At 47.0% G+C, this 19,177-nt stretch overlaps 1 protein-coding gene across 1 annotated transcript; it reads right to left on the bottom strand.

Moving 5' to 3' along the window:
- Window positions 1-1,849: 1,849 nt before the first annotated feature.
- On the bottom strand, window positions 1,850-18,957 carry nfxl1 (nuclear transcription factor, X-box binding-like 1). The gene is made up of 23 exons (XM_048177964.1): window positions 18,803-18,957; window positions 18,376-18,501; window positions 18,123-18,302; window positions 17,884-17,996; window positions 17,642-17,772; window positions 17,381-17,559; window positions 17,093-17,254; window positions 16,924-17,024; window positions 16,733-16,847; window positions 15,249-15,373; window positions 14,321-14,443; window positions 14,092-14,182; window positions 7,195-7,315; window positions 6,942-7,101; window positions 6,314-6,405; window positions 5,979-6,000; window positions 4,236-4,373; window positions 3,936-4,102; window positions 3,766-3,835; window positions 3,560-3,664; window positions 3,329-3,415; window positions 2,520-2,573; window positions 1,850-2,370 (listed from the first exon to the last, which is right to left on the bottom strand). Exons 2-23 carry the CDS (start codon window positions 18,491-18,493, stop codon window positions 2,167-2,169), a joined length of 2,658 nt encoding a protein of 885 aa, XP_048033921.1. The 5' UTR covers window positions 18,494-18,501; window positions 18,803-18,957; the 3' UTR covers window positions 1,850-2,166.
- Between the last annotated feature and the right edge of the window lie 220 nt (window positions 18,958-19,177).

The raw sequence follows: 19,177 nt of genomic DNA, 5'->3' as shown, positions 1-19,177 counted from the left end.
TACTGCACTGTCCAGTCCCAGTGTTAGTTTAGGGGACACGATCTGGAGAAGGTGAGTTAAGAGGTGTACGTTTGTGTGATAATGTGATCTTGGCAGTAGAAATGTTGGAAGAGAAAGAGGAAAAGAGGGAGCGTTACCGGATCAGACTCAAGCCTGAAGGAAAGAGGGCCGATGTGATGACGCACAAGGAGAAACGGCTGGTGGGAGTTACGATGTGGAGAGGGAAAGTCACACACAACCGGATGAACGCCGTCTTCCCTACGCTGTTTGAGGGATTCAGTCCTACGGTTAAGAATGTAAACAACACAGATGATGGGGTGCTGGTAATAAACTGGATTATATTTGCATTTACTGCATTCAGAACAGTGAATTACTGAGAAACTAACTGAACTCACCATCATCAGTGTTCTGATGACGCAAGAGTTGCAACTATGGCAGCTGAGAAGGCCATTTTTTGTGTTCTTTTTGAAGAATTGATATGCTTTATTTAAGTTATTTAAATTTAAGTTAACTTACTGTTATGCTATTTTCTTCTGAGACTAAAATTTCCAATTCTAACTCTTCCTAGAGCTTTATCTCTACAAACTCCAAACTCGGGTCAGATCTTCAGACTGTTCTGACTCGAGTTGCTATATCTTTTCTAACTGATCTGACTTACGGTTTTCCTAAAAAAGACTGTTAAAGCTCAGAAAAATCCCATTGACTTTCATTGACGGAATGTTCAAATGAGCCAAGACTGTTCAAACTCCAACTGTCAAAATTCAAATTTAAACTACGGAAGCCCATTAGACTCAAAAACTCAATTAAACTCAAGTGCCATTCTATGTACTATTTCTAATCCATTGAAACTCATTCAAACTCATCTATCTATCTATCTATCTATCTATCTATCTATCTATCTATCTATCTATCAAACTAATCTAGCAACACCCTATCAACCACCCCAAGCACCCTAGCAACCGCATAGCAACACCTTAGCAACCACCCCGAGTACCCTAGCAACCGCATAGCAAAACCTTAGCAACCACCCCGAGTACCCTAGCAACCACATAGCAACACCCTAGTGACCACCCCGAGTAGCAACCGCATAGAAACACCCTAGCAACCACCCAGAATACCTTAGCAACCATCCCGAGTACCCTAGCAACATCTTCGCAACCACTCAGAGTACCCTAGCAACCACATAGCAACACCTTAGCAACCACACAGAGCACCCTACTAATACTCTATCAGAATTACTAAACTAAAACTGAAACTTTCAAACTTTTAAAACTGATTCAAACTTTCTGGACCAGCTTTTTCAAGCCAACTTAAAGTTTGTCAAGACAAACTTTTTTATCTAGTTTTACTATAAAACTCTTTCTACAAACTTGTCTTCTAATATCTTCAATTGTTGCGTTATACCGAGCTGCAGCGGACCCATTGTGCGAGCCGTCTCTTTAATACCGCATGGTTTATATACATGTTGCTGCTGATTGGGCTGACATTTTTGACACACCCACCAAACGAGAAAATGTATCTCAAACTGTTTCCAGGAAACATGTTGTTCAACCCAGTTTGAGTTGAACGTGCCCCAGATTCCTGGAGGGACTCGATTTCTCACAGCGGTGTCATGAGAAATCCCCCCCCCCACCAAAGTCAATTGAACCAATGAGATCACTCAGGGTCCTAAAGGAGACCTGATTCTTTCTCACCACAGCGGTTCATCACACTGACACGATTCACATGAACTGTTATGGTACCAAATTTCACTCATTTTCCAGTTCCATTTATTGTATTTACAGGGAAAAGAAGATTTTCGTCTGCCGAGACCTTCCCAACAGAGGTGTAAATCAGGTCAGAGTCAGTGTGACATCACCCAACAAAAGTCTTTATTTTTAAAGAAGGTTACAATCACACAAGAAGAATCATGAAGAATCATTTTCTCGTAATAATGAAAACAAAATCATGGCGCTTTAATTAACTTCACAGTTTTAATAAAAGTGAGGCACAAACTATTAGAAAATCACAGTTTTCATTGTCAAATATTGAAATGAAGACTAAACCAGAAGTAGACATGTATATAGTGTCCTTTATGGGAAAAAAAAAGAAGCGTTTTAGTTTGCATAACTTGAAGAAGTCAGCGTCACATTCAGGAAACGTTCGCATGTCGCTGCTGAGGAACGTTTACCATCCGTTCTCTCCGTCCGTCACCTCATTGGTCAGTTGCAGCAGATAGAATGCTGCTACAGCCAACAGGATGCCACAGATGGGCATCAGGAGGCGGAGCTTATATCTCTGCCACACCCCTTCCTCTGTCTCCACCTCTGTGACTTTCCTGTTCTTCTTCCTTCGTCCCTTCTGTCGTTTCTCAAACGCCTCCAGTTCAGCCTGAAACACACACACAGTGAGAAGCTCTCATAACCGTACACTAAGATAATATGATATTCACTAATCCACCCAAACCTGCTGATATGAGCATAAACATCAGCTGATTCATCAGCTCTTCATATTTGATATTCATCCGTTTCTCGTCTCACCTGCTGTTTTCTCATTTCTCCTTCCAGCGCAGCTCTTTCCTCTGCTGCACAAGCCTGAAACACACACACACACACACACACACACACACACACACACACACACACACACACACACACACTAAATGTTCAGTAACTGCTTCTCCAAGTTTCCCACTGAGCTGATGTGTGTGTGTGAAATGGAATCTGTGTTCATTAACCCTCAACTGGGTTGGAAAAGTGTGTGTGTGTGTGTGTGTGTGTGTGTGTGTGTGTGTGTGTGTGTGTGTGTGTGTGTGTGTGTGTGTTTATGTGCTGTTTTAAAGTTTCACACTCTCTCTGTTCGAGCCAAAAGAATCAATGACCCAGCAGTGGATTTTATGGCCCTTCTCCATGACAACAGTTCCTGTGTCGCTCGACACATTCACACAGCCATAACACTGTGTCTGTGTGTGTGAACTAAATCTGACAAAAGCTCCTAGTGACACCTTCAAAGATAAAAATGATTATAAGAAAATAATGTTTTACTTTTGGTGTTTTTCTTCTTTTTCTTTCTTTGAGTAAGTCTGATAGTTGCTCATTTAGGAGAGTAAACGCATGTGTGTGTGTGTGTGTGTGTGTGTGTAAGAGTTCGTGTGTGTTGTGTGAGAATGTGAATTGTGAGAGTGTGTAATGTGTGTATTTGAGAGCGAGTGTGTGTGTGTGAGAGAGTGTGAGTGTGTTTTTGTGTGAGAATGTTTGTGTGTGAGAGTGTGTTATGTGTGTGTGTGAGACTGTGTGTGTGTGTGTGTGTGAGAGTGTGTGTTATGTGTGTGTGTGTGAGTGTATTTTACCTCTGCGTGTTTCTTCTGCAGCTCTCGACACGTCTCGTCACACGCGAGCAGCTCATTCTCCCGCCGCACTCGAGAACAGGGGAAATCCTGAACACAGTTTCAATTACATGTGCATGAATGAAGTTAAGGCAGATTTGCGAAGTCATGTGACAACATCATCATCTGACCATATGATTTCTGATGCTGCAGCAGATCATCTGTGTGTGAGTGTGTGATCTGTCATGTTAGTACCTTCTTAATCCTCTTGCAGGGACACTTGAGCTTCACCCGCTGACTGCAGCTCTGATCGCATTCACCCGCGTGACACGCCAGCCTGCAGCGATGCCCACACCGCAACTACACACACACACACACACACACACACACACACACACACATGAGTGTCTTCATCCTAACGACACAAACACACACAATCATACTCATATGTATTCCAGCACCTGTTTGGGACACTGGTTCTGACAGGAAGTCAGCAGCTGTTTGGTCTGTTCATCAGCAGATGTGAACTTCCTACAAAACATTCACACATTCATTACTGCACATATTCAATGAGAAACATCATCAAGGGTCCAGCAGACACGTGTGGAGCGTCATGTGACGCAGCACTCACACACACTCGTTGTACAGTTTGGACATCTTGCAGTGGCAGCGCTGGCGGATCATCAGCGTACAGGGCGGGCAGTTGCCATGGTGACAGGGCAGGGCACACGGGTGGGGGCAGCCTAAGGGGCGGGGCTTAGAACATCCCTCCTCACACTGGACACACTCCTGACCAGCCTACACACACACACACACACACACACACACACACACACACACACACACACACACACACACACACATGCAATAAAACCGAATCATCCTGACAACAGAGCCTGTGGCAACAGGGTCAGAGGGTCATGTGACCTACCTTAGTTTTATCTGAATCTGGCACAGCGGTCACATGATGGCACTCCAAACTGCACGTATGGTTACCGCAAGCTAAATTTCGTCCACATGGCCGGCCACAGGAGAACGGCCCGCGAGCGTGACATGGAACCGGACTCACCTTCAACACACACACACACACACACACACACACACACACCACTGTAACTGTGATATACCATATTGTTCCGAATAAAAGACAATGTTTTTTTTCTTAGAAATACATCTGAAAAAACAGGTTTGCCTTATTTTCACGGTTAGTAGACTTTTACATGTCAATAATACACCTGTAACAATAGGTGGCGCCAAAAACGTGTAAAACGAGTTTGCCAAGAAACGAGTGTGTCGGAGTGTAACGTGAGCAGATCGCGAGCGAAAGACTTATTTACACTGCGATGCGTCACGGCTCCGGCGAGGTTTTGTTGCGTCCTCTGTGCGGCGTCGACTCCAGGAGCATTTCTGAAGCGAAGCGGCTGGATTGGCGAGACCACATGATTTGCCTGTCCAACGTTACTTTCTTTGATTTTTCATGTTTTTAATGGCTAAATGGTTATATTTTGTTCGGTTTAATTGTGTTTATTGCTATGCCCTACTTTGTTTTGCTGTAGCCATACAGATGAAGTTAATGCACTTAAAAGTCCAGTTGTGGTCAACAAGGATAACAGATTTTCAAGTTTTTCAACTTCGAATCACTTGTATGAGCGGGGGTCTACACAGGGTGATTATTCTGACTTTATTCTGTATTTGAGCTGCACGGACTGGACGCGGTGTCTATCTTAAGCAAAGCGGCGCGTCAAGCCGCTTCTGAAACGTGCCACGGCACGGCTGGCGTAAACACAAGCTTTCGACGATTGACTCAGTTGGCCGCGTTGGAGCCATAACGCGCATGCAGTGTAAATAAGGGGTTAAAAACGCTAACAGTCAAAGAAAAGGTTACCGTCTAAGAGCCGTGTGACTGCCCGTGTTTGCGTGCCTCGCTGACGGGACCAGAATTCCCCGAATGTGATTTTAAAATGGTACCAAGATTTCAAAACTACAATAAGATTCCACTTCTACCGATAATAAATCAAAGAAAGTTGTTACGTTCACAGTTGCAAAATTCTTGTTTCCTTCAGGTGCGTAAAACCAAAAGAGATAAACTTGAGCAAAACACAAAACACAAAAAAGAAAAAAGTCGCACACTGAATCCAAAAAAAAGACTGAAGTCTAGAAAAATACAAAATTTATTCTAAAATTTCTAACTTCTACTGGTAATGAAATTTTGGTAGGCTACATGTTTTCACTATGAGATGGATAGCCTAACTGTTATATAATTCAAATGGGCTACAGGTTATTTTTATGGTATGGTAAAGTGATTATTTCTAAACGTGATCGTTGGTACATTTTACCAGTACTTACCATACTTTCAACACAAAAAATAAATTATGAAAAATATGCAATATGAAAATTATTTTCAAATAAAGATTTTCTTTCTAAAATACAAGATTTGGTCTTCAAAAAGCCTTTTTCTAAAAGGGGGGTCGTTTTATAATCAGGGTTACCTAACCCTAACAATACGCTAATGTGATTTTCAGTAGCAAACACAAGCCATCCACCTCCAGCCTGACTTCAGCAGCAGAATCATTTGACCTTCAGCTTTATCTAAAGAACGGGAGACCTCAGTTTATCAGCTGCAGTGAGAAATGAACCAGACGCGGTGTGTGTGTGTGTGTGTGTGTGTGTTTACCTCATGTTCTCCCAGACAGGCTCTGTAGAGAAACACAAAACACAAGATGTTTTCATTTACACTCCTGATCCAGCAGCAGGACACACAATGACATCATCTGTTGCAGTTGGACTCACTTTAAAGACACACTCACACACACATATAATTACTTTAAATCACCATTTAAAAGAATGTTTGAACTACACACAAAAACTGAACACTTTTTGGCTACAACAGACCAGAGTGTGTTAGCCATATGTGCTCAAATCCCTACGACACACAATGCCAAACACATGCTTTCCCAGTGTTCCTACAAACACAGTGACGCCTGCAGTGAGCGTGTGTGTGTTCCTTACGTCGGTATGGGCACCAGGCAGGACGGACACGGCAGAGCCGTGCGCACAAACGCAGGAGTCGAGGGTTGCTCCCACGGACCCGCCAGCAGAGCCTGAAACACACAGATCGAGAACACAAGAGATTCAGCCGTGAGATTTGACCATTCTACACTGAAACTGAGGTTTCACAACAGAAACTGACATACAAGTTTGCAAAATCTCTTTCCCCACCAGCGTCTTTTTTAAAAGTTATCTATGTGTGCATCAGCAATGTGTGTTTCTGCTTCATCGCCTGTGATTTGATCTAGAGATTCTGTACTCTTTCAGAGGATGCATAATAGCGCCCCCTACCATAAAACAGTAAAAACATGCCAGAAATATCCCTCAATGGCGGAGAAAGAGCTAATAAACATGTTTTGAAAAACAAACAAATCAAACTAGTAGACGTAGGTGTTTCCTGACACTTTTCTGTTTCACTTTCATTGAGTCCAATTAGAACGAATGCAAATGAACAAATGCTACTATTGGTATATTATTAGGTAACAATAGAGAATAGAGAAACAAGTATCTTGTTCAACCAATTTTGGTATCAAAGCGCTTTTGTCAATGTCGTGTGTGATAGAGAGTGGGTATTAGGTGGAGCTCGTACCCGGTCAGCGGCTTTAACCAGCACCTGGTCATGACACGGGGCCGGGCAGAGGTGGGCACAGCCGGGTAACGGCCGCTGGCAGGGCTGCTTACAGGGAGGACATGAGCCGGAGTGACACCGGTGCTTCTCCAGAGATGAGTGATGACACGACGAAGGCTTCCTTCAGAGAGAAGAAAATAATGAGAAGCAAATAATGGAGTCTTCATATGGCATTATCCAACAAAACACAAGTCAGTAGGACACATGCGAGTACCTGCAAAGCTCCTTACAGCGCGGCGGTTTAGTGCTTCTCTCTCTTCCACAGGGCACAGAGATCACGGTAGAGCCGCAATCACACCGAACTTCAACCATCTCAGGACAAGGATAACAGCTGCCTGACACACACACAATTCCACTTCATTTCTCAAATCTTTCCAGCTCTTCTCATTGTTATTTGCAGTGATCAGACGGGATCTGTGTGTTCATGCAGTGGAGGCTCAACTTTTGTTTTTTAATGACATGATGTGAACGTTTACTGACATCGGCTCAGGTCACGGCTGTGAGAAATCAGGCTTTACTAAGAAATGTTTGATGAATTCAGGCTGGCCTCAAATGACTATTCCTGCAGTCACACACACTCTCTGCCTGACATTTGGATAACAAACCCGCAAGCTGAGATAACAGCCGTTTGCCAGATAACATTGTTGCTTCAGACACACATTTGCATTTGGCACATAGCAGGTGAACGAGAGCGAGGCATCAGTGAACAATTCATCAGTGCGAGATAACCTCTATACTCCATTACCTTTCTCACAATCACACACTTCTGTTCTGAGAAAAGGTCAGTTCATTCACGTAGATGAACTGGACTCTAACTGGGCTGATAACCAGCAGACAGGAAGAGCTTCTGGACCAAAACAAGAGCCAATCAAACAATCGGTCAAGGTTTCCGTCGCTCCCACACCAGAGTGACAGAAAACACTCCCATTTGCCCTGCGGATGTAGGAAACGCTCCCGCTCGCCACAGATACAGGAAACGCTCCACAGATACAGGAAATTCTCCCGCTCGCCACAGATACATGAAAACCCTCCACAGATACAGGAAATGCTCCCGCTCGCCACAGATACAGGAAATGCTCCACAGATACAGGAAATGCTCCCGCTCGCCACAGATACAGGAAACGCTCCACAGATACAGGAAACGCTCCCGCTCGCCACAGATACAGGAAACGCTCCACAGATACAGGAAATTCTCCCGCTCGCCACAGATACATGAAACCCTCCACAGATACAGGAAATGCTCCCGCTCGCCACAGATACAGGAAACGCTCCACAGATACAGGAAATGCTCCCGCTCGCCACAGATACAGGAAACGCTCCACAGATACAGGAAATGCTCCCGCTCGCCACAGATACAGGAAATGCTCCACAGATACAGGAAATGCTCCCGCTCGCCACAGATACATGAAAACCCTCCACAGATACAGGAAATGCTCCCGCTCGCCACAGATACAGGAAACGCTCCACAGATACAGGAAATGCTCCCGCTCGCCACAGATACATGAAAACCCTCCACAGATACAGGAAATGCTCCCGCTCGCCACAGATACAGGAAACGCTCCACAGATACAGGAAATGCTCCCGCTCGCCACAGATACATGAAAACCCTCCACAGATACAGGAAATGCTCCCGCTCGCCACAGATACAGGAAACGCTCCACAGATACAGGAAATGCTCCCGCTCGCCACAGATACAGGAAACGCTCCACAGATACAGGAAATGCTCCCGCTCGCCACAGATACAGGAAATGCTCCACAGATACAGGAAATGCTCCCGCTCGCCACAGATACATGAAAACCCTCCACAGATACAGGAAATGCTCCCGCTCGCCACAGATACAGGAAACGCTCCACAGATACAGGAAATGCTCCCGCTCGCCACAGATACATGAAAACCCTCCACAGATACAGGAAATGCTCCCGCTCGCCACAGATACAGGAAATGCTCCACAGATACAGGAAATGCTCCCGCTCGCCACAGATACATGAAAACCCTCCACAGATACAGGAAATGCTCCCGCTCGCCACAGATACAGGAAATGCTCCACAGATACAGGAAATGCTCCCGCTCGCCACAGATACAGGAAACGCTCCACAGATACAGGAAACGCTCCCGCTCACCACAGATACAGGAAACGCTCCACAGATACAGGAAATGCTCCCACTCGCCACAGATACAGGAAACGCTCCCGCTCGCCACGGACACAGGAAACATTCCTGCTCGCCACGAACACAGGAAACGCTCCACAGATACAGGAAATGCTCCCGCTTGCCACAGATACAGGAAATGCTCCACAGATACAAGAAATGCTCCCGCTTGCCACAGATATAGGAAACGCTCCACAGATACAAGAAATGCTCCCGCTTGCCACAGATACAGGAAACGCTCCACAGATACAGGAAACGCTCCCGCTTGCCACAGATACAGGAAATGCTCCCGCTCGCCACAGATACAGGAAACGCTCCACAGATACAGGAAACGCTCCCGCTTGCCACAGATACAGGAAATGCTCCCGCTCGCCACAGATACAGGAAACGCTCCACAGATACAGGAAACGCTCCCGCTTGCCACAGATACAGGAAACGCTCCACAGATACAGGAAACGCTCCCGCTCGCCACAGATACAGGAAACGCTCCACAGATACAGGAAACGCTCCCGCTTGCCACAGATACAGGAAACGCTCCCGCTCACCACAGATACAGGAAACACTCCACAGATACAGGAAACTCTCCCGCTCGCCACAGATACAGGAAAACGCTCCCGCTCACCACAGATACAGGAAACACTCCACAGATACAGGAAACGCTCCCACTCACCACAGATACAGGAAACACTCCACAGATACAGGAAACGCTCCCGCTCACCACAGATACAGGAAACGCTCCACAGATACAGGAAACGCTCCCGCTTGCCACAGATACAGGAAATGCTCCACAGATACAAGAAATGCTCCCGCTTGCCACAGATACAGGAAACGCTCCACAGATACAGGAAACGCTCCCGCTCACCACAGATACAGGAAACACTCCACAGATACAGGAAACGCTCCCGCTTGCCACAGATACAGGAAACGCTCCCGCTCACCACAGATACAGGAAACGCTCCACAGATACAGGAAACGCTCCCGCTTGCCACAGATACAGGAAATGCTCCACAGATACAGGAAATGCTCCCGCTTGCCACAGATACAGGAAACACTCCACAGATACAGGAAACTCTCCCGCTTGCCACAGATACAGGAAATGCTCCCGCTTGCCACAGATACAGGAAACGCTCCCGCTCACCACAGATACAGGAAACGCTCCCGCTCACCACAGATCAGGAAACACAGATACAGGAAACGCTCCCGCTTGCCACAGATACAGGAAACGCTCCCGCTCGCCACAGATACAGGAAACGCTCCACAGATACAGGAAATGCTCCCGCTTGCCACAGATACAGGAAATGCTCCACAGATACAGGAAACTCTCCCGCTTGCCACAGATACAGGAAATGCTCCCGCTTGCCACAGATACAGGAAACGCTCCACAGATACAGGAAACGCTCCCGCTCACCACAGATACAGGAAACACTCCACAGATACAGGAAACGCTCCACAGATACAGGAAACGCTCCCGCTCACCACAGATACAGGAAACACTCCACAGATACAGGAAACGCTCCCGCTTGCCACAGATACAGGAAACGCTCCCGCTCACCACAGATACAGGAAACGCTCCACAGATACAGGAAATGCTCCCGCTTGCCACAGATACAGGAAACGCTCCCGCTTGCCACAGATACAGGAAACACTCCCGCTTGCCACAGATACAGGAAACGCTCCACAGATACAGGAAACGCTCCCGCTCACCACAGATACAGGAAACACTCCACAGATACAGGAAATGCTCCCGCTTGCCACAGATACAGGAAACGCTCCCGCTCACCACAGATACAGGAAACGCTCCACAGATACAGGAAACGCTCCCGCTTGCCACAGATACAGGAAATGCTCCACAGATACAGGAAACGCTCCCGCTCACCACAGATACAGGAAACACTCCACAGATACAGGAAACTCTCCCGCTTGCCACAGATACAGGAAATGCTCCCGCTTGCCACAGATACAGGAAACGCTCCCGCTCACCACAGATACAGGAAACACTCCACAGATACAGGAAACGCTCCCGCTTGCCACAGATACAGGAAACGCTCCACAGATACAGGAAATGCTCCCGCTCACCACAGATACAGGAAACACTCCACAGATACAGGAAACGCTCCCGCTTGCCACAGATACAGGAAACGCTCCACAGATACAGGAAATGCTCCCGCTTGCCACAGATACAGGAAACGCTCCCGCTTGCCACAGATACAGGAAACGCTCCACAGATACAGGAAATGCTCCCGCTCACCACAGATACAGGAAACACTCCACAGATACAGGAAACGCTCCACAGATACAGGAAACGCTCCACAGATACAGGAAATGCTCCCGCTTGCCACAGATACAGGAAACGCTCCCGCTCGCCACAAATACAGGAAATGCTCCACAGATACAGGAAACGCTCCCGCTTGCCACAGATACAGGAAACGCTCCCGCTCGGCACAGATACAGGAAACGCTCCACAGACACAGGAAATGCTCCCGCTCACCACAGATACAGGAAACGCTCCACAGATACAGGAAATGCTCCCGCTCGCCACAGATACAGGAAACGCTCCACAGATACAGGAAATCTCCCGCTCGCCACAGATACAGGAAACGCTCCACAGACACAGGAAATGCTCCCGCTCGCCACAGATACAGGAAACGCTCCACAGATACAGGAAATGCTCCCGCTTGCCACAGATACAGGAAACGCTCCCGCTTGCCACAGATACAGGAAACGCTCCCGCTCACCACAGATACAGGAAACGCTCCACAGATACAGGAAACGCTCCCGCTTGCCACAGATACAGGAAATGCTCCACAGATACAGGAAATGCTCCCGCTTGCCACAGATACAGGAAACACTCCACAGATACAGGAAATCTCCCGCTTGCCACAGATACAGGAAATGCTCCCGCTTGCCACAGATACAGGAAACGCTCCCGCTCACCACAGATACAGGAAACACTCCACAGATACAGGAAACGCTCCCGCTTGCCACAGATACAGGAAACGCTCCCGCTCACCACAGATACAGGAAACACTCCACAGATACAGGAAACGCTCCCGCTTGCCACAGATACAGGAAACGCTCCCGCTCGCCACAGATACAGGAAACGCTCCACAGATACAGGAAATGCTCCCGCTTGCCACAGATACAGGAAATGCTCCACAGATACAGGAAACTCTCCCGCTTGCCACAGATACAGGAAATGCTCCCGCTTGCCACAGATACAGGAAACGCTCCACAGATACAGGAAACGCTCCCGCTCACCACAGATACAGGAAACACTCCACAGATACAGGAAACGCTCCACAGATACAGGAAACGCTCCCGCTCACCACAGATACAGGAAACACTCCACAGATACAGGAAACGCTCCCGCTTGCCACAGATACAGGAAACGCTCCCGCTCACCACAGATACAGGAAACGCTCCACAGATACAGGAAATGCTCCCGCTTGCCACAGATACAGGAAACGCTCCCGCTTGCCACAGATACAGGAAACACTCCCGCTTGCCACAGATACAGGAAACGCTCCACAGATACAGGAAACGCTCCCGCTCACCACAGATACAGGAAACACTCCACAGATACAGGAAATGCTCCCGCTTGCCACAGATACAGGAAACGCTCCCGCTCACCACAGATACAGGAAACGCTCCACAGATACAGGAAACGCTCCCGCTTGCCACAGATACAGGAAATGCTCCACAGATACAGGAAACGCTCCCGCTCACCACAGATACAGGAAACACTCCACAGATACAGGAAACTCTCCCGCTTGCCACAGATACAGGAAATGCTCCCGCTTGCCACAGATACAGGAAACGCTCCCGCTCACCACAGATACAGGAAACACTCCACAGATACAGGAAACGCTCCCGCTTGCCACAGATACAGGAAACGCTCCACAGATACAGGAAATGCTCCCGCTCACCACAGATACAGGAAACACTCCACAGATACAGGAAACGCTCCCGCTTGCCACAGATACAGGAAACGCTCCACAGATACAGGAAATGCTCCCGCTTGCCACAGATACAGGAAACGCTCCCGCTTGCCACAGATACAGGAAACGCTCCACAGATACAGGAAATGCTCCCGCTCACCACAGATACAGGAAACACTCCACAGATACAGGAAACGCTCCACAGATACAGGAAACGCTCCACAGATACAGGAAATGCTCCCGCTTGCCACAGATACAGGAAACGCTCCCGCTCGCCACAAATACAGGAAATGCTCCACAGATACAGGAAACGCTCCCGCTTGCCACAGATACAGGAAACGCTCCCGCTCGGCACAGATACAGGAAACGCTCCACAGACACAGGAAATGCTCCCGCTCACCACAGATACAGGAAACGCTCCACAGATACAGGAAATGCTCCCGCTCGCCACAGATACAGGAAACGCTCCACAGATACAGGAAATGCTCCCGCTCGCCACAGATACAGGAAACGCTCCACAGACACAGGAAATGCTCCCGCTCGCCACAGATACAGGAAACGCTCCACAGATACAGGAAATGCTCCCGCTTGCCACAGATACAGGAAACGCTCCCGCTCGCCACAGATACAGGAAACGCTCCCGCTCGCCACAGATACAGGAAACGCTCCACAGACACAGGAAACGCTCCCGCTCACCACAGACGCAGGAAACGCTCCTGCTTACCGCGGACACAGGAAATGCTCCTGCTTACCGCGGACACAGGAAACGCTCCCGCTCGCCACAGATACAGGTATCGATCTCTCTAAATGGCTGCCCACTGCTGTGTGTTCACTACTCCTAATGTGTGTGCACTAATTTGGATGGGTTAAATGCAGAGGACAAATTCGGATAAATTAACACACCATGTTAGCCTCTTGACAGAGCCAGCAATGTAAGGAACAGGGTCGGCAGTGTCAATGATGCCGTCTGATGCCAAGTGTGTGTAAACGGTCTGTGTGGTCATGATGAGCACGTCAACACTCACCTTGGTGGCACACGGATGGGCATTTGTGGTTCCTGCAGCCCAGCATTCGACCGCAGCTCATGTCACACGGCGGGCAGTTACCTGGACAACACTGAAAACAAACACACACTATCAGTGGCACAGAGACACAGATGCGTGTGATACAAGTGGCCATGGAGTGTGAATGAGACGCACTCATGTGTGTCAAAAAGATCTCAGTGGAATGTGTGTGTGTGTGTGCTACACAAACCTTTCTCTTGCACTGGTGTCGGTTGCAGGTCCGTGTCTTGTTGCACTTGGACTCACAGAGATATTCTTTATGACAGGGCAAGAGTTTGCTGTACCGACCACAGCGACACGTCTTCTCTACCTCCTGCGCACACGCACACGCACACACACACACACACAGGGCTTTGATTCTGGGAAACTCTTGTTAAATTCCCATCAGTCTTTCTGTGTGAATGAAAAACCAGGGCTGGAATGCCAGAAAATTCCATTCCAGTATCAGACCCTACCAATGTTACCGGGATCAATCCTGACAGAGGGAAGGAGAAGGATTATTACACAGAAACAAATGCAGAAGACAATGGCTGAGAACTGGAGCGATGCTGAGACAGACGTGCGATGAACCGCCACTTTCATTTACAAGACAATAAAACAAAAAGTGAAAGAGCGGATCTTCCTAAAGTGTTCATTAAATGTCGCATCGTGATGTCACTGCTCGGCTGGGTCAGTGAATGAGTCTTTCCACCTTCGCTCTCTCTGTTACTCTGTGGGAAAAAACACTTCGATCACAACCTTCAAGAAAGGGTTAAAGACACCTCATTAAGATTGTTGGCTTGATGTACCTTGTTTTTAGGTCACTCTGGATAAACTCATCTGCTAAATGACTAAATGCTCGTCTTTAAGGGACCGTTCGGGATTTGTTTGAATGAAAGCACCGAACACAGGGTGAACGAAATCACTCAGGCGTAGCAATATATATCTAAACAATATGGCAGAATGATGTGTTTTCAGTGGTCTGTTTACAAATCATGGCACAAGTGTATCGTTACACCCCTAAAATCATGTAATGCCAGAACAGTGACTGGAACGACATCACTGTGTAAAAGAATCTAGTGAGTGATACAGCTCTGTGTGTGTGTGTGTGTGTGTGTGTGTGTGTGTGTGTGTTGTACCTGTCGGCAGGTCTCACAGGCTCCTCTGTGGCAGCGCATTGAGCAGGTGTGTAAACCACAGTCCAGTTTCTTCCCGCAGGTGTCTCCACAGGTGGGCACGTCGACCGTACATGGCAACACACTCTCTGAACACACACAGCACTTCATGAGTCCTCCTTAATACACACTGAACCCTGCATGCTTAATAAACATTTAATAACATCACAAACTTGTGTTAATGCATTAACACATTCAGTTGCATTTGTAAGTAAAGAAACTAAATAACAAGCCTTTGTGTAATTCTTATGTTGTGGATGACACTCAGTGTTAATATTTCTCACACGGCATCAAAACAGAACAAATGTGCAATAATTCATTTTTTAAACAACTTTCCCCACAATGTACTGCAATGCTGTGAAAAATTATGATATCTCATGCAAAGTGTTTTTTGTTTTGTCCCTAAATACAGAAACAGGCACAGTATGAAGATATAATTTAACAAATGACACTTGTAATGTACATTTTGTCATGATATGTACAGTTTAACAGAAATGTTGATGTATGAAACGTTATTATATTTGATGTATGTAATGTTATTATTAACGAACAGCACTATATTTACCACTACATGACGAGTCTAAAACACGAGTATGATCACACCGCTGTGTTCTTCTGTACTTATTTTTTCCACAGCAGACAATTGAATTTTTGCAAAATTTTTGTTGAAAAAGATTTCAAAATCATTTGTTAAAGGGTTAGTTCACCCAAAAATGAAAATTGTGTCATTTATTACTCTCCCTCATGTCGTTCCACACCCGTAAGACCTTCATTCATCTTCAGAACACAAATTAAGATATTTTTGATGAAATCCGATGGCTCAGTGAGGCCTGCATAGCCAGCAATGACATTTCCTCTCTCAAGATCCATTAATGTACTAAAAACATATTTAAATCAGTTCATGTGAGTACAGTGATTCAATATTAATATTATAAAGCCACGAGAATATTTTTGGTGCACCAAAAAAAACAAAATAACGACTTATATAGTGATGGTCGATTTCAAAACACTGCTTCAGGAAGATTCGGAGCGTTATGAATCTTTATAATATTAATATTGAACCACTGTACTCACATGAACTGATTTAAATATGTTTTTAGTACATTAATGGATCTTGAGAGAGGAAATGTCATTGCTGGCTATGCAGGCCTCACTGAGCCATCGGATTTCATCAAAAATATCTTAATTTGTGTTCTGAAGATGAATGAAGGTCTTGGAACGACATGAGGGAGAGTAATAAAAATTATATGACCTTCACCCATTAATGTTGAAATAAAGTTCTGTTCAAAGGCCGAACGCATCACAGCGACGAACGCTGTCCCAGTCTGAAAGCTCCTACAGAACGTTGCGCTCCGGTGATGACACCGAATTACTTTTCAAACGTAAGTATTGTAAGAATTAAATGTAAGTATGTCCCAGCGGCAGCTTCTCCGTGTGTGTGAACTTACTTGTCTTGCCGCAAGAACAGGAGCGATTTCCTGCGCGAGGACATCCTCCACACACACCGGCGTGACACACGCGCTCACACGTGTGATTTCCACAGGACAGCGGGCGGCCGCACACCTGCACACACGGGACAGCGGTCAGACACGCACCTGCACGCGTCACACACACTCCAGGGGAAGAGAGCTGAACACACCTGGTCACAGTGCCACTCCGGACTGGCACACGGCCGCTCCGCCCGCCGCAGACCGCACGCACACGCCTGCAGACTGACCCTCGGACACGCGGCGCACTCGCCTGCCAGAGACATCTTGTTATGTGTCTGAATAAAACCTGGAGTGAGTGGGAGTGTAAGCGTGTGGTACCTGCGTGACAGTGGCTTGCACAGGTGTGCGTTCGGCACGGAAGTGTTCGTCCGCAGATCTGTGTGCAGCTCCAGGCTTTAGCGCTGCAGCGGCGCGGGACACGGGACGACTTCCCACACAGACACGAAACCCTCACCATCTGTGGGCAGGGGGGGCACGGACCTGACACACACACACACACACACACACACACACACAGACATGAACAAGCTACATATACCAACAATGCTTTAAGAACACAATTGTGAGCTAAATGTACAAAACATCAGTGTGTGTGTGTGTGTGTACCTGGATGGCACAGCAGCAGGCAGTGATGCCCACATGATGGTTTAAACTCACGACCACACACCTGTCCGCAGGAATGTGGGAGGAGCCAGGGGTCAGGTGCAGGCTCCGCCTCCTTCCCACAGTAGCAGTAATATCGTGTGGGCGTCTGTTGAGGACTGTACTCATACCTGCACTTCGGACTGACCGAGACACAGAGACAGAGCGTTTGTTGATGATACCTGATTGGTCAGAATGCTGCGAGGTGATTGGTCAGATACTCACCATGGCCACGGATGATCTTTTTTGCCAAAATCCTCGTCGGTCACTGAGGACACCAGGAAGATGGAGTCTTTGGCCCATTTCTGAATGCAGTTGATGTGGAAAATACAGTAACAGCCGACGCAACTCCACACCTGAGAGACGGTGAAAAAACCTGTGAGAGTGTGTGTGTGTGTGTGAGTGTGTGTGAGTGAGTGTCTGAGTGAATGTGTTTGTGTGTGTGTGTGTGTGTGTGTGTGTCTCACGGCCTGTGTCCTCCTGACAGATGCGATGCAGATGAGACATGTGACTGCTCCAGACTGACACACTTCATGTAAATAATGGCGTGTCTGCTCCAGAAGACGGACGTCAGCGTCACCTGAACATACACACACACACACACACACACACACACACACACACACACACACACACACTGAAGTGATACTCACTCTTCCTCATCTAATCATCATCATCATCATCATCATCATGGTGAGGTCAGCACCTGTGTGAGACGTGTATGGAGACAGAGCCGACTGCAGGATCTTCCCCCTCTTTCCTCCATCTTCACTGACGTCATCCTCATCCTCATCCTCAGAGGAAGAGCTGTACGGCTCTGTGGCCAATCGCTGAGCGGCCGCTCGGTCGGACTTCCTGATCTCATCGAACCTGGACTGAGACGAGACTGGAGAGAGAGAGACGGGTCAGAGAAACTGATGTGTGAACCTCGACTCCTGCTCCTCATGAGGTGATGCTACCTTTCACCTCGCTCGTCCCTCTGACCTCCGACCTCACCGCTCCAGGAGGAGGGTGACCTGTGACCTGACCTCTGCCCTGTCCCCGACCTCGACCCTGCTGCCTCCAGACTGGATCCATGACGACTCCTACAACAGAGAACAGAAACTGGTACTGGTCCAGATCATCAAAGACGTGCACGAGCACACGATAAAGCACCAATGAAACATGGGGTTAAATCACTGAAGTGAAATTACTGATGAAATCACTGAAATAACTCTAATGACATGGTAAAATCACGGTAAACAAGGTGAAAGCACTGTTTGATGTCAGCTTTCAATAAAAAGCGACTGTTCTTTCTCCGAATCATTTAATAAATCATTGTATAATTATGTGAAAATATGCGCGAAATGTATAGAAAAATAATTTGATTGAAATAAAGAGTCTCACCAACACGAGTCACTCTGAGAGCGGCTCAGGAATCGGCACGGATGCGGAAGACGTCAGCGCAGCAGAGCATGATGGGAGATGTAGTCCATAACTGTTCACGGTGAGGCGGGAAACGCTCATAAAAACGACAACTCCCATCAGTCTTTCAAAGACACGTCGGCCTTTCACATTAACAGTCCATAAATAAAAAACAAAATAAAAGTGACAAAACACAAACGTCATATAAAAGGGTCTGGTCAGAAATTCTTTATTGAAGAAGTATTTTTATTTTATTTTACAGCCCATTTGGTTCTCTGATTAAACTTTTAGCTGATATCGCTAGAGCAGCATCATTATTAGTGTTTCTCTCTAAATACAAATGTTTTGAGTTAACCT

The sequence above is a fragment of the Megalobrama amblycephala genome, linkage group LG24 (assembly GCF_018812025.1).
Source record: "Megalobrama amblycephala isolate DHTTF-2021 linkage group LG24, ASM1881202v1, whole genome shotgun sequence".
In the NCBI taxonomy this organism is placed as follows: Eukaryota; Metazoa; Chordata; class Actinopteri; order Cypriniformes; family Xenocyprididae; genus Megalobrama; species Megalobrama amblycephala.
Note: the sequence above shows the minus strand (reverse complement) of the source record. Positions and strands in the feature narration are given on the sequence as shown.

Excerpts from the sequence above, each read along its gene's own strand:
- nfxl1 (XM_048177964.1), bottom strand. The coding sequence starts at position 18,493 with ATGGATCCAGTCTGGAGGCAGCAGGGTCGAGGTCGGGGACAGGGCAGA. Across the intron at positions 14,183-14,320 it reads GACACCAGTGCAAGAGAAAG|TGTTGTCCAGGTAACTGCCC; the intron begins GTTTGTGTAGCA and ends GTTTGTTTTCAG. Across the intron at positions 6,001-6,313 it reads TGCCTGGTGCCCATACCGAC|AGCCTGTCTGGGAGAACATG; the intron begins GTAAGGAACACA and ends GTTTCTCTACAG.